Source organism: Herpailurus yagouaroundi, unplaced genomic scaffold (assembly GCF_014898765.1).
Source record: "Herpailurus yagouaroundi ecotype Mexico unplaced genomic scaffold, PumYag 189, whole genome shotgun sequence".
In the NCBI taxonomy this organism is placed as follows: domain Eukaryota; kingdom Metazoa; phylum Chordata; class Mammalia; order Carnivora; family Felidae; genus Herpailurus; species Herpailurus yagouaroundi.
Window position 1 is genome coordinate 12,627,875 of NW_024412420.1, and position 14,546 is coordinate 12,642,420.

General features: G+C 50.2%; 1 protein-coding gene across 5 annotated transcripts in view; it reads right to left on the minus strand.

Moving 5' to 3' along the window:
• Positions 1 to 193: 193 nt before the first annotated feature.
• Positions 194 to 14,546, minus strand: part of SP2 (Sp2 transcription factor) — a 28,132-nt gene continuing 13,779 nt past the window's right edge. For 3 of the 5 annotated variants that reach the window (XM_040497305.1, XM_040497309.1, XM_040497310.1), the window contains exons 2-7: positions 14,096 to 14,175; positions 12,410 to 13,384; positions 5,360 to 5,672; positions 3,260 to 3,434; positions 2,824 to 3,017; positions 194 to 1,442 (exon numbers count right to left, since the gene is read on the minus strand). In XM_040497305.1, coding sequence (XP_040353239.1) covers positions 1,342 to 1,442; positions 2,824 to 3,017; positions 3,260 to 3,434; positions 5,360 to 5,672; positions 12,410 to 13,384; positions 14,096 to 14,175 — 1,838 coding nt within the window. In that variant the 3' untranslated portion in view covers positions 194 to 1,341. The remainder of the gene's footprint in view (positions 1,443 to 2,823; positions 3,018 to 3,259; positions 3,435 to 5,359; positions 5,673 to 12,409; positions 13,385 to 14,095; positions 14,176 to 14,546) is intronic. The other 2 variants (XM_040497306.1, XM_040497308.1) reach the window with 1 other exon arrangement.

Sequence of the window (14,546 nt, forward strand, 5' to 3'; positions counted from 1 at the left end):
CCAACGCCAGGAGGTCCGTGTGGCCGCGGTCCCTTTCAGGCTGCGGCCTGGATTTGCTCAGGCCGGGAGGGCAGGTCCTGCCTGGGTCCCAGCGTGGACTGCCGTGAGAGGCCAGGGCTCCCTGCTCTGGAGGCCCCCCCGCCGCCCCCCAAGCTCTCTGTGGTAAAAGATCAAAGAAGCTGCACCTGCCAAGTTGCAGATTTTGCCTCAGGCAACTAAATTTATTAGCAAGAAAAAATTTTTGTCAGCCCAGTGCTGACCAACAAAGTACATCGTTAATAAAGGATAACAAATCTGTCACTTAATTCATAAAACATACCTCAAGCAGTTACAACTAAAAATAAAGTTGGATTTTTGTTTAATTTAAAAGCCTCAAAAATAACAAGCAATATGTTTTTAAACATGTAGTAGACACAATTGTCTATTATACAATATACACTATACACAAGTAGGGCTGGGGCCGGTCAGGGCGGGTTGAGGGCAGAGGATCAGGAGGTGGAGGTGTTTTCATCTGAATCCAGATTTGAGTTGAAATGCTGTGTCCTTTAGAAAAGAAAACTGCTAGAGAGAGAGAAAACCCCGACGCTCCTCATGGCCCCCCAAACCCTCAACTGAAGCAGGCGTGGGGGAGGCAAGTAACGAGGACAGGAAGAAGGGAGCAATTAAATAAAACTTTAAAGCACACACAATACACAGTGTTCATCATCTGAAGTAGAGTATAAGGCAACGTTCTCCATAGAAAAAGAGGGCATCAGTGGATAGCTCGACTTTTTAAATAGAAAGTTGGAATGTGCTGGAGGAGGGCGGTGGCAGGGCTGGGCATGTGGCATGTGGCGTGAGGCAGCCCCGTGAGCCTCCCCGGAGGTGGATGCCGGCCGTGCCCTGGGGACAGGGTCCCGGGGCGTCCTGGGTGGCTGGCGGGGCCGGGGAGGGGCGGGAGAGAGAGGGGCATGGCACAATGCGACTCCGGCAGTGTTGGGGGGAGAGGACGGGGTCGGGGGGGGGGCTCACTTTGCTCCTCGACGGAGTGAAATTCATGTTTTTCCTTTGGAAATAAGGGTTCCCATTCGTCCTGGTTTAGAACGTCTCATTGGGCACGGCCACTGTCCACAGTCTGGGCAGGCCGGAGCTCGAGGTGAGAGGGAAGGGCCAGGGCAGAGCCAAGGGGCTTCAGAAGGAGGTGAGCACTGGGCGACGGAGCCCCTTCCTATGGGACCGGTCGCAGAACAGAAGGGAGGGGCTGAGGGTGGCCCAGGGCACCGGGAGCCTCCTTTCCACCAGGGGCCCAGGCAGGACACAGACGGGGGACTGTATCTTCAGGGCCTCCCGCCTCAGTTGGCCTTACAAGTTCTTCGTGACCAGGTGGGTCTTGTAATGCTTGGTGAGATGGTCGCTCCTCATGAAGCGCTTCTGACACTGGGCACACTCGAAGCGTTTGTCCCCTGGGAAGACGAGATGCGCGTCACTCAGAGCCCACGTGCGGACGCTGTCCCAGCCCGGAAGAGGGGATGCGTGTGAGGGGCACCCTGTAAAGCTGGCGTTGCCTTGTCATCATAACCTACCCGCCTCCTGCCTACACGCTTGCTCCCTGTGGTCGACTCACCTAAACCCTCCGGCAGCTCATACTTCTCATATTTCCCTCCACCCCCATGACGTCACTTCCCAGTCTACTTTGTTCCCCTCCCTTGTCCCTTGCCTGAAATGCTGTACTTGTGTCCCTGTACCTGCACCCAGGACTCTTCCCAAGTAGGGCTGTCACCTGCTTCCTTCTAATCTTTGTCCCTGTGACTGACCCACTTGCGGAAAAACCCCACTTGCCCACCGACCTGTCAGTTGCCATTCTGAATATTTACTCCTCTTCCCCCCCCCCGGGAGGGTGGCTGGCCAGGGGCTGTAGCTTCGGGTCACGTGCCCCATCCCTAGTCCCAGGCCAGGGGTCTGCTCACTGGAGACACTCGCTCTGGCAGTGGTTCTCGAAGCATGTGCCGCGGGCCACTGGAGATGCCCGCGACAGTGTTAGGTGGTAGCTGGACGAACACTGGTCTACTTTATAGTTTTGCATTTATTTGCCAGCGCATTAAAATATGTAACTATTACCAAGCCTGTGGTGCCAAAAATATTGCACTAGACGTAAAGGAGTAAAAACAGTGAAACAATCTGAGGAAAATCATTTGGAAAGTGATAGTAGCAGAGGCAGTGTGGGACAGTGATTTAGACCGTGGACTTGGGGGGCTCAGTCAGTTAAGCGTCCAACTATCTCGGTTCAGGTCATGATCTCACGGGACGTGAGCTGGAGCCCTGTGTTGGGCTCTGCGCTGACAGCTTAGGATTTTCTCTCTCCCTCTCTCTGCCCCTCCCCTGTTCATGCTCTCTCAAAATAAATAACTTAAAAAAAAAAAAAAAAAAAAAGAGATTTTGACCTGGGAACCAGAGGGCCTGGTGACCCGGCCACCTCCCCATGTCTCAGTAAAATGGGCATAATAAAGAACCCTCCCCACAGAGTCGTTGTAAGGATTAAGTTAGTTCATTGGTAACACGCACTGTCCAGTGGCTGGCACGGTACAGCAGGGCTTCTTAAATAAATAACCATGTAGCTACGGCAGACGTCATTGAGGCTGCGTAACGTGAATGGCATCACTCTGGCAAACGCTACAGTAAAGGACTGGCCTGAAATAATTTCCTGGGTAGGCCTGGACCCCCCGAGAAGTGAGAGCGTAGCTTTCACTCAGCGCGGCCGGGAATCTCGATGTCTCTGAGTGGGCTGAGGGAGAGGCCGGAAGCACCCCGTGCGGCCTGGAGCGTGCCGCAGGGGAGGGGACAGACCTGTGTGGGTGCGGGCGTGCCGCTGGAGCTCGTCGCTCCGTGTGAACCTCTTTCCACAGAAGAACCAGTTGCAGACAAAGGGCCGCTCGCCGGTGTGCAGGCGCACGTGAGCCCGCAGCAAGGACGTCTTGCGGAAGGTCTTGCCACAGTCGGGGATGTGGCACACGTGCTTCTTCTTGCCCTGCTCTCCAGACCTGGGAGTTGGGTTGAGGGTGGGGACGGAGGGGGTGGGAAGCCGAGAAAGGGAGGGGGTAGAAGAGGGAGGCAGGACAGGTCGGAGAGAGGACGAGAGGTCAGGTCGGAGAGCACAGGAAAGGTGAGGGGGACGGGTGGCAGGCAGCTGCTACCTCACCCCTCTCCCACCTGCGTCCCGGAGAAGGGCCGGGGCAACAGGGTCCGTGCGGGCTGGGGGCGTGGCCCCTCCCCCTCGAATCACCTCTTGTCCCCGTCCTTGCAGTTGGGACACGTGCAGGCCATGCGGCGCCGCTTCTCCCCGGGCTGGGCCTCTCCGGCCAGCGCCTGCTCCATCTGTAGCTGGATCTGCGTGGGGCTCAGCCCGCTGATGGTCAGGTTGTTCCCGGAGACGTTCTGCACCGTCAGCTGCTGCTGCCCTGTGGACGAGAGTGGGGCAGGGTTCAGGGTCACGAAGCCTGGCGCCCCTCTTCCCTGCTGCACTCGACACAGATGATCATCGGAGCGGCTCACACTTTTGGGAGGCTGTCAGGTGCCAGAGACCACGTTAGAGACTTTAAAGGTGTTAACTAATCTAACCCTCATAACCCCCTGAGTTAGAGACTGTTATCCCTCTTTTATGGTTGAGGCTGAGGCTCAACGGCATATCAAGATCATAGGTAATAATTGGTAGAAGCTGCATCTGAACCCAGGCAGTCGACCTCCAGGGCAGTGTCCTGAACACTACACTACGCAGGCAGAGTTCGGTGTCAGACTCTGCCTACGTGACCTCAGTGGGGAAGGGTCTTGTCTTGAGTGGTCCTGGAGTGTTTCTTCAGAAACGCCTCCAACCTCAGGCCCTTGTGAGATACCAACTCTGCTCTCAGGGACGTCTCCAGGGATTTTTGTTAATAAGTGTGCGGAAACGGGACAAATCAAGTCCTCTGCAACGTGCATAAAGCCATTCAAAGCATGGGGAGTGTCACTGACCTAACACTGGTGTCTCTCTGAGTGGATTCAATCCTATGCCTCTAAACCAGAATGACATAAATTCATTTAAGGATGAGAGAACTGCCACTGGCTTGAAAAGTGCTCCTCACCCAGCTGAAGAACACTCAACGAGGGGGCACCTGGGTGGCTCAGATGGTTAAGCCACTGACTGTTGATTTTGGCTCGGGCCATGATCTCACCATTTGAGTTCGAGCCCCCACGTCAAGCTCTGCATGGAGAGCATGGAGCCTGCTTGGGATTCTCTCCCTCTCTCTCTGCCCCTCCCCTACTCACATACTCTCTCTCTCAAAATAAATAAATTTCTTTTTTTTTTATTTAAAATTTTTTTTTCAACGTTTATTTATTTTTGGGACAGAGAGAGACAGAGCATGAACGGGGGAGGGGCAGAGAGAGAGGGAGACACAGAATCGGAAACAGGCTCCAGGCTCTGAGCCATCAGGCCAGAGCCCGACGCGGGGCTCGAACTCGCGGACCGCGAGATCGTGACCTGGCTGAAGTCGGACGCTTAACCGACTGCGCCACCCAGGCGCCCCAAAATAAATAAATTTCTAAAAAACTTTAACCAAAAAATTAAGAACACCCAGCTAAAGCACCAGGAACCATTCTGCTAGGTAGCTCCCATGTTCCTTTGATTACGTGCAAGGGCCGTGGCGCTGTAAATACTGCCAAGTATTACCACCCAGCTGAAGTGTAGCGCAAGCCATTCCCACTGCCAAAGGCTCCCTCCTTTCCTTCTAACCGTTAACTCAAGGCTGTCTCCTCTTAGGAGCCTTCTTTCAAGTCCCTTTACCTGGAACCTCCCTTGAACATCCCTCTCTGGTCTGTACCATGCTAATTTGCATGTGTATGTTAGCTGGAGAGCTTTCCTGAGTACGTCTTATTTCTTCACCATATTCAAGGTCTTCAGCTGTCAGGTGGGGCCAACACGCATCTTAAACTATCTCCTAGGGGCGCCTGGGTGGCTCAGTCGGTTGAGCGTCCGACTTCGGCTTGGGTCATGATCTCACGGTTCATGACTTCAAGCCCCGCATCGGGCTCTGTGCTGACAGCTCAGAGCCTGGAGCCTGCTTCAGACTCTGTGTCTCCTCCTCTCTGTGCCCCTCCCCTGCTCATGCTGTGTCTCTGTTTCTCAATAACAAATGTTTAAAAAAACAAAAAAAACCCAAAAAACAAAAACTATCTCCTAGGACTTCTGTAAGGACCAAGTGGACATGCTCTTAAGCTAGAAGGGACAAGGCAAATGATGGGCGGTATTCTCGCTGTGGTTCCTGGGAACCCCGGGCTGGCCCACGGCTCCCAGGGGTGAGGCGAGCAGGCCTGCTGCCCAGACCCTGGCCCAAGGGCCCACTCTCACCTCCGGTGTTGGTGATGGTGACAGGCACGCCCTGGACCTGGACACCATTGATGTTGATGGTCTGCATGGCCTGGGCCGCTGCTGCCAGCTGGGCTGCGTTCAGGCTGATGATGCTCCCAGCGGGGGCGATCTTTGGCAGGGGGCGCTCTTTCCGGAGAATTGCGGCCGAGTGCTTTTTGCTGGTCCCACTCAGATGGGGAGCACGGGACGCAGGGCTGCTACAGGTGGTGGTAGAGGTGGCTGCAGCTGTTGTTGGGGGGCTGTCCTGGACAAGGACCGTCTGCACCTCACCGGAAGGCGTACGGATGTAGACCTGGGAAGGGCCGGAGAAAAAGGGTCAGTGCCCCAGCAGAGACTGGGCCCCTGCACTTTGAACAGTGTTATCCCTCCGCACCCAAGTGAGAAGTGGGGGTGCCTCTTCACCCACCCAAGTCTTCCCCAGCCGGCCCAGACCTACATTCACACACTGTTGATGGCATCCCCACACTAAGGTGACAAATGCTGACGACTGATTGGAAACCAAACACCGAATTTCCTCAGCATGAAAGATACAACGCCAGCGTCAGAAGTAGAGAATTAGAAGGGAGCTAAATGGGAACTTCACAAAAGATGCCCCATGAGTGACCGCCAAACGAAAATAGCTCTTAGGAGGCACAATCGATGAGGAACAGTTGTCCTCCACCTCAGATTGGCAAAGATGGAAAATTAAAACATGCTCGCTGTTGGTGAGACAGCAGGGAAACGGGCACTCTTACGTCAGGAGCAGGAGTTGTGAGGTGGTCTGGGCCTACTGGAGGGAAATGTGGGAAGGTCTATCAAAAGCCTTAAAAATATGCACGTTAGAGCGTGAGTGGGACGAGGAGGGCATTTGTGGGGCAGTGATGACAGCAGCCTGGCACGGGTGTCGCAGCCCCAGCTGGCACCTGTCCACATGGGAGAGCTGAAATCCAGGGGGCAGTGATCCAGAAAGGGGTATATTAAGGCTAATGGAAGCGAGGGTTCTGTCACAGAAGATGGTTACAAATATGGAAAGGGAGAATCGAGAATAAAGTGTGTGGCACTGGACAGGAATCGGAGGTACTGGTGGAAACTCTTGGGTTTCAATATAGAGAAACAGAGATAGAAATGTGTGATAATATATGTAGCTATGTGCGTGTCCGTATCTTTATCTATGTAGGTATTACATATATGTGTACGTACGTACTTATGTATATTTATGTATACTCCTTGGCTGTGTCCACTGAAAGAGGCTGGGAGCAGCAATTCTCCAGGGATAATGAGCTCACCCAGCACCCAGGTCTCAGCTTCTAAAACTCATGCTCCACTAAAAGGAACCAGGGCTCCTTGGAGATAGAGCTGATTCCAGGTTTGGGGGCAGGGAAAGTGCAAGACCTTGGAACACCTGTTGTACCAGAAAGTACGAAGGTACAAGAATGGTGGTGTCATGGGAAGAGGACACGGGAGCCAGCCTGAGGGGTTTCCCATTGGCCAAATATGGGAAAACCTGAACATGAAAATAATAATACTCATGGGTTATAACCCACTGGATAAAATGGGAACCTAATAGTCCCTATTGACATAAATAAACAGATGGAGAAGAGAATGACACAATTTCCAATCAGAACCAGGACTCCTGGGAAGAATGGTCCACCCCAGGGCTGGGGCTAGGAAAATACAAGGAATGAAAAACCTGCTACAACAGGGATGGACCCTGAAAACATTATTACTAAGTGAAACAAGTCGACCGCAAAAGCTCACCTATTGTAAGGTTCCATTTAATGAAATACCCAGAATAGACGATTCCATAAAGACACAAAATGGATTAGTGGTCGCCAGCGGGGTTGGGGGAAAGGGGAGAGGAGGAGTGGCTACTAAAGGTACAGGGTTTCTTTTGGGGGGGGTGATGAAAATGTTCTAAAACTAGACAGTGGGGATGGCTGCACAACTCTGTGAACATACTAAAACCTACTGAGTTGTACACTTTAAAAGGGTAAATTTCATAGTATGTGAATATTTACAGCTGATTTAAAAGAGAAAAGGATGGGAGTATGTCAGGGGATACAGAGGCCAACCCGAAAGAGCTCCAAATGGCCGAGGGTGGGACCAATGTGAGTAACAAAATAAATAACACAGTCCTGGATTATAACCCAAAGTATAACATAGATATACATGAGTCCCTCTACTGCTAGAAATAAATGATTGAATAAGTAAATAAAGAAGAAAAAGTCATCTTTATAGAAGAATTCCCAATACTATTATGTAGATACTTTCTCTTCCAGGATGCAGAGCTTAATTCTTAACCCCCACTCTTGCCCATGAATATGGGCAACTCCCATATTAGGACTTAGCAACTCCCTTCCAAAGAACAGAGAGGGGTGCCTGGGTGGCTCAGTCGGTTAAGTGTCTATCTCTCTCTCTCTTTTTTTATGTGTATTTATTTATTTTATTTTTTTTTTTAATTTTTTTTTTCAACGTTTTATTTTTGGGACAGAGAGAGACAGAGCATGAACAGGGGAGGGGCAGAGAGAGAGAGGGAGACACAGAATCGGAAACAGGCTCCAGGCCCTGAGCCATCAGCCCAGAGCCCGACGCGGGGCTCGAACTCACGGACCGCGAGATCGTGACCTGGCTGAAGTCGGACGCTTAACCGACTGCACCACCCAGGCGCCCCTATGTGTATTTATTTTTGAGAGAGACAGAGCGTGAGCAGGAAAGGGGCAGAGAGAGAGAAAGAGAGAGAGAGGGAAACACAGAATCTGAAGCAGGCTCCGAGCTGTTAGCACAGAGCCTGATGTGGGGCTCGAATTCATGAAATGTGAGAATTGACCTGAGCTGAAGTCGGAGGCTTAACCAGCTGAGCCACCCAGGTGCCCCAAGTGTCCATCTCTTGATATTGGTTCAGGTCATGATCTCACAGTTCGTGAGTTCTAGCCCCGTGTCAGGCTCTGCATGGACAGTGCAGAGCCTGCTCGGGATTCTCTGTCTCTCTCTCTGCCCCTCCCCCACTTGTGTGCGTACATGCTCACTCTCTCTCTCTCTCTCTCTCTCTGTCAAAATAAGTAAATCAACTTAAAAACAAAAAAGAACAGAGAATGGGAAAGTAGTAACTTCAATGAAGAGACCTACCAACGCGACCTTAACCAGCGACAGAGGTTATCAGGGACATGACATCATCAGGATGGCATATGGACATCACATACTCCTCATATAATGTGATTAGAGGGCCATCTCACCTCTGTAGTATTCTTTCCAAAAACCTATAACCCCAGACTGGGGGCATTCTGTAGGATACCTGACCAATACACCTCAAGACTGTCAAGATCATGGAAAATAACGACCAAGAAGCTATCACCTGAGGGGCCCAGGGAGATGTGCCCGCTAAGTGCAACATGGTATGTGGACTGGATCCTGGAACAGAAGGCGGACAAAAGTGGCAAGACTGGTGACATCCAAATCAAGTTTGGAGTTAGGTAACAGTCTTGTACAATGTCGGTTTCTTAGTTTTGACAAATGTACCTGGTAACGTATGATGTTTAACACTGGGGGAAACTCAAGTGAGAGGTAAACAGACACTCTCTGCACTACCTTTACAACGTTTCTGTAAATATAACCTCTTCTAAAATAAAACATTAATTTTAAGAAAATCTCTTCTAATAAAAGATACTAAAACAAGTGGGCAAAAGTCTGATGAGGAATGGGATATTTACATAATCTCAAAGTATCTTCCTCTTAATACTACTTCACTACAAAGAAAAAAAGGTGCAGAAATCTAGTGAACATATTTGCTACTTTAATTGTCACCAGTAGGGAGACAAATTGAAATCATGCACCCTTTTTAGGATATGGTGAGAACACAGCATCACTTCTGTATTTCTGCAAAAAAAAAAAAAAAAAAAAAAAAAGCACAGCCCAGAGGTCATGAGGAAACATCACACAAACCTAAACTGAGGAACATTCTACAAATAACTGGCCTGTAGCCTTCAAAAGTGTCAAGATTGTGGCACCTGGGTAGCTCAGTCCGTTGAACATCCGACTTCGGCTCAGGTCATGATCTCGCAGTTTGTGAGTTCGAGCCCTGTGTCAGGTTCTGTGCTGACAGCTCAGAGCCTGGAGCCTGTTTTGGATTCTGTGTCTCCTTCTTTCTCTGCCCCTCCCCCCCTCAAAATTAAAAAATATATACATTTTTTAATTAAAATTAGGGGCGCCTGGGTGGCTCAGTCATTTAAGCAACTGACTTCAGCTCAGGCCGTGATCCCATGGTTCGTGAGTTCGAGCCCCACATCGGGCTCTGTGCTGACAGCTCGGAGCCTGGAGCCTGCTTCTGATTCTGCATCTCCTCTCTCTCTGTTCCTCCCCCATTTATGCGCCCTCTTTCTCCCTCTCTCAAAAATAAATAAACATTAAAAAAAAATGTCAAGGTCACGAACATCAAGTTAAGACGGAGAACTGTTCCAGACCGAAAGAGGCTAAGGAGACATGACAACTACATGCATATGTAGTTCCCAACTACGTGGGAAGACTCTTTTGCCATAACGGAATTATCGGGACAAGTGCTGAGACCTGAGTGGAGTCTCTAAACTAGATGCTAGCGTGTTTCTTTGCTAATTTCCTAGGTGTGATGGTTGTACTGTCATTATGTAGAATGTCCTTGCATGTAATAATGAGACCCTTTCTATAAAACATTTGGAAGTGACAGGGATTGTGGTGGCAACTTACACTCAAATGATTCAGGGGCAAAAAGTTATTTGTTAAAAAAGTCCTGCTGGGATTTCGATTAGTGCTATTTTTAAATTCCTGGGTTATCTGAGACTGTGTTTCTCAGTTAAAAGCAAAGAAACAAACCTTATAGCATCTCTTAATGAATACACAGTTCTCATCCCCAATTTTCTCATAGGTGCCCCTTTTGCACATTAATTGCTATTTTCCGTGTATCTGAAGTTTCTGTTACTAGAACATTTTTGTTCATAAAATAGAGCAAGGGTCAGCAAACTTTTTCTGTAAAGGGCAGATACTAAATATTTTAAACTCTGTAGGTCATGATGAGGTCTCTGCCTTGTAGTGCAAATGCAGCACAAATGGACATGTCTGCTTTCTAATTAAACTTTATTTATGAAAGCAGATGGGTGGGCCAGATTTGACCGTGAACTGCCCATGTCTGAATCAGAATATAATGCCTTTTTAAAAAAATGTCCATATCCTTTGCCCCACTTTTAGGAATTTATTTAGCTAGAAGACTGGAAACTGCCTACATCTACAGTTAACAGAGAATTAGTGGTATAATATACAGCACCTGAGGATATTGGAAAACTATTTTATCTTTAAAATAATGTAGGGACACCCGGGTGGCTCAGTCAGTTAAGCATCCAATTTCAGCTCTGGTCACAATCTCACGGTTTGTGAGTCTGAGCCCCACATTGGGCTCTCTGCTGGCAAAGCAGAGCCCGCTTCAGATCCTCTGTCCCCCTCTCTCTTTCTACCCCTTCCCCACTCATGCTCTCTCGCTCTTTTAAAAATAAATTAAAACTGGGGCATCTGGGTGGCTCAGTCGGTTAAGCAACTGACTTTGGCTCAGGTCATGATCTCATGGTTTGTGTGTTCAAGCCCCGCGTCAGGCTCTGTGCTGACAGCTCAGAGCCTGGAGCCTGCTTTGGATTCTGTGTCTCCCTCTCTCTCTGTTCCTTCCTTGCTCATTCTCTGTCTCTCAAAAATAAATAAACGTTAAAAAAATTAAAAAAAAAAAAATTTAAAACTTTAAAAAATATTTTAAAAATAATAAAATAATATTGTAGTTAAATCTATGCACATTTGCATGATTATGTCCTTAGGAAGACCTAGGTTTAAGCCCTGCCTCCATCAATCTCAAGATCTGGGACCTCAGGGAACGGAGGGGAGGTACTGCCAAGGATGTTTGCACCTGAGCGGGTATCACCTCAGTTCCTCTGTACGGCAGATCTGATGATGAAACCTCATAGACATTATAATAAGTAAATTAAACAGTTTAAAGAAAATCACTTGACAATACAGAATGTGCCAGAAGGGAGGAGGCACTGTAAGGCAGACCTCAGATTTCCTCCTGTGTGACTCCCATGTGCACAGCTCAAACTCAAGGGCACTCCTTTTCCCAGGAAGAGGACACAACTCCCTACTCTCACTGATGGTGATGCCTTGGTTCTCTCTCTCTAGACAACTGCATGATAAGTTCCTCAATGGCAGGAGCTGTTTTCTTGCATTAAAAAAAATCCTTGTCCTCAATTTTAATTGTAGCACCTGCCACTGAGACCCAGCAAGTCAAAGTGAAAAGCAGAAAAGAGCGTGGGGTTTGAAGTCAGAACTTCAAGCTGAATCCTGGCTCTTGTCACCTATGCCCCATGAGCTACTGGATATTTCCTAACTTCCCTGAGTTCCAGGTTCTCCATCTGCAGCACAGGCACCATCTCTGGCCCTTAGTAGGCATATACAGAGAATAAAACCAACTCACACAGAGCCAAAGAGATTCCAGAGTAATACACCACCTTAATAAAAGCCCCCAATAAGAACATTCTTGTTGAAGTTCTTAGCATCACAGATGAATCTAGCCTAAGAGTTCCTGCCATCAAGCTGGCCTGTGTCTCCCTATTTTTTTTTCTTGTCATTAACAATGACCAGAATTTTCTTGCTTTACATCAAATTCTATGGTTCTGAATGAAATTCGTTTCATTCTTGTACCGTTCTGAGTATGTAGTTCCATAATAAAAAAAAAAAAACGAACTTTACTATTAAAAAGTATATATCTGCCCCCTACCCATCCTCCAAAAGAGACTCCCTGAAAGAAAAACTGGACCACAATATAGGTATAGGGATGAGCTGTACATAGCCCTATGAACTGAAGAGAGCCCATTTGCCGGCCCAAATGGCCACTTCCTGCCCACCCCAGACAGTGCTGAATCCTAGCACTCAGGTCAAAGTGGGAAATGCATCAGCACCATCTTCCAGAGCAAGCCCAGGGGGAACGGAGTGTCAGCCATTCAGTGTGAAGGAGAGGGAGGCAGGTGCAGAGGGTGAGTGCGGTACCTGAGTAGGCGTCGGCTCAGCCGCCTGGATCTGAAAGTTCTGGGAGGGCTTCTGGGGGACGGTGGGGAGGGTGGCAGATGCCGCCTGCACCACCCGCAGGGCCTGCTGGGGGATCTGCACCACCTGCTGCTGCTCAGCCTTGGGGGGCACCACCTGGACCTGCTGGACCACGGCTGGCTGGCCCCCACCAGGGCTCTGAACAATGAGCAGGTTGTTTCCTGCCTGGATGATGTTGTCCGCAGTGGTCTCGATCAGCACCGTCTCCACCTGCTCAGCCACAGCCACGGGGGGCTGGGAGGCAGGCAGACTCTTCTTCCGGGCTTTCTTGTTAGTCTTAGACAGTGGTGTGGGGGGGCTCTCCGTGAGGAGCTGAGTGGTGGCCCCGGAGTCACTGGTGTTCACGAGGTTGTTGACGGGCAGCGTGAGCGTCACATTGCCGCCCCCACCTGTCAGCTTCACCACATTGGCGCCGCTCTGCACAGGAGTGGTAGTCGTACTTGACTTCTGGACGGGGGCTGGCTTGATGGGGACAGGCTTGTGACTGGACGGTGAGGGGGTAATGATGGCTTGGCTGGTGCCGGGGATGATCTGGATCTGGTTGGTGAGACTGGGCTGTACCTGGATGGTCTGGGAATTGCTCGCCTGGATCTGAGGGACCGCCTGGTATTGGATATTGGCATTTGACCGGGTCCCTTTGTTGATCACAGTGGGGTTCTGGATAGCGAACACCAGCTGCCCCCCAGGATAGGATGCACTCAGTTGTGACCCCTGAATCTGAAGGATGTTTCCTTTGGAGGACAAGATTCCAAAGCTATTCTTGCCAGGACTGAGGGGGAGAGGGGCAGGTTTGATGGGGACGAGTTTCCGTGGCGTGGGCTGGGGGGGAGCAGGAGGCGTCACCGCAGCTTCAACAGCTGGAGGGCCAATTTTGCTACATGTTGCAGCAAGCAGGGCCAGAGGAGATGGCTGGGAATCCTGCGAGAGAACAGGCGGAGAGAAAGTGAGGTGTCAACCCACTGCCCAGCCACCCTCTGCCCTTCGTGGCCCCTGGCAGGCTCTTCGCCACCTTGGTAGACAGGGTGCCAGCATCTTCCCCCTCCCTGCTGGCTCTGCTTTCTCTCAGGGAGAAAGAATGGGCAATGCCTTCCTCAGGAAGTAACTCTCCAGAAGCCCCCATAGCAGGGTAAACTAACACCCTTACTTCCCACTATCCTTGTTTCTCAGGGCTCACGGAGCCATCCTCAGCTCTTAGACAGAAGTCCATGGGCCCATCACAGGGTGAAGGGAACCCTGATTCCTCAACTGAGGAAGGGCTGAGGAAGGGAGGGAGGGAAAGAAGAAGGGAGGGCCAACAGGAAGAATAAACATTCTGGTAAAGTGGGGAGGGCTGTTCTTTTGAGGCTACAGGGACAGAGCCTCTGTGTAGGGACACAGCCTCTGTTTCCCTTTTATGGTCAGGGGGTCTGGTGGAAGGGACCTTGAGTTTAACCCTGCTTTTCCCTCGGCTCAACTGTGCCATCTTAGGTAAGCAGCCCTGGCTTCTTAGTTCAGAGAAAGCGGACAACCGAACCTTCCCGGGTCTCGTATCCTAGCCAGTACAGAGCTTTTGGCTGTGGTTTAATGTCGGCTTCCGGGAGTGCTTCCAGGCCGATGCAGCCCAACCCTCAGAAGCCACTGCCCACTCACCTGGGTGGTGGAGGCGGCGGGCTGCAGGTAGTCACTGGGACTGACAGCGGCAGTGGCAGCCATGCTGGTCTGTGGACCTGCTGGAAGGGAAGAGACAGAACAATGCACAAGATGCCGGAACAGAACCCAAGCCCACTGGCTCAGACACTCTTTTCGCCTCTTTGCTGCTGCTTCTCCAAGAGATGTTAACCTTTCCTCACATCTCCCCATTCAAGATTAGCAACCCTATACCTTTCTTTAAAAAAAAAAAAAAATCTTTATTAATTTTTGAGAGACAGAGAAAGAGTGTGAGTGGGGAAGGAGCAGAGAGAGGGAGACACACAATCTGAAGCTGGCTCCAGGCTCTGGGCTGTCAGCACAGAGCCTGACGCGGGGCTCGAAATCACTGACCATGATATCATGACCTCAGCTGAAACTGGATGCTTAAACGACTGAGCCACCCAGGTGCCCG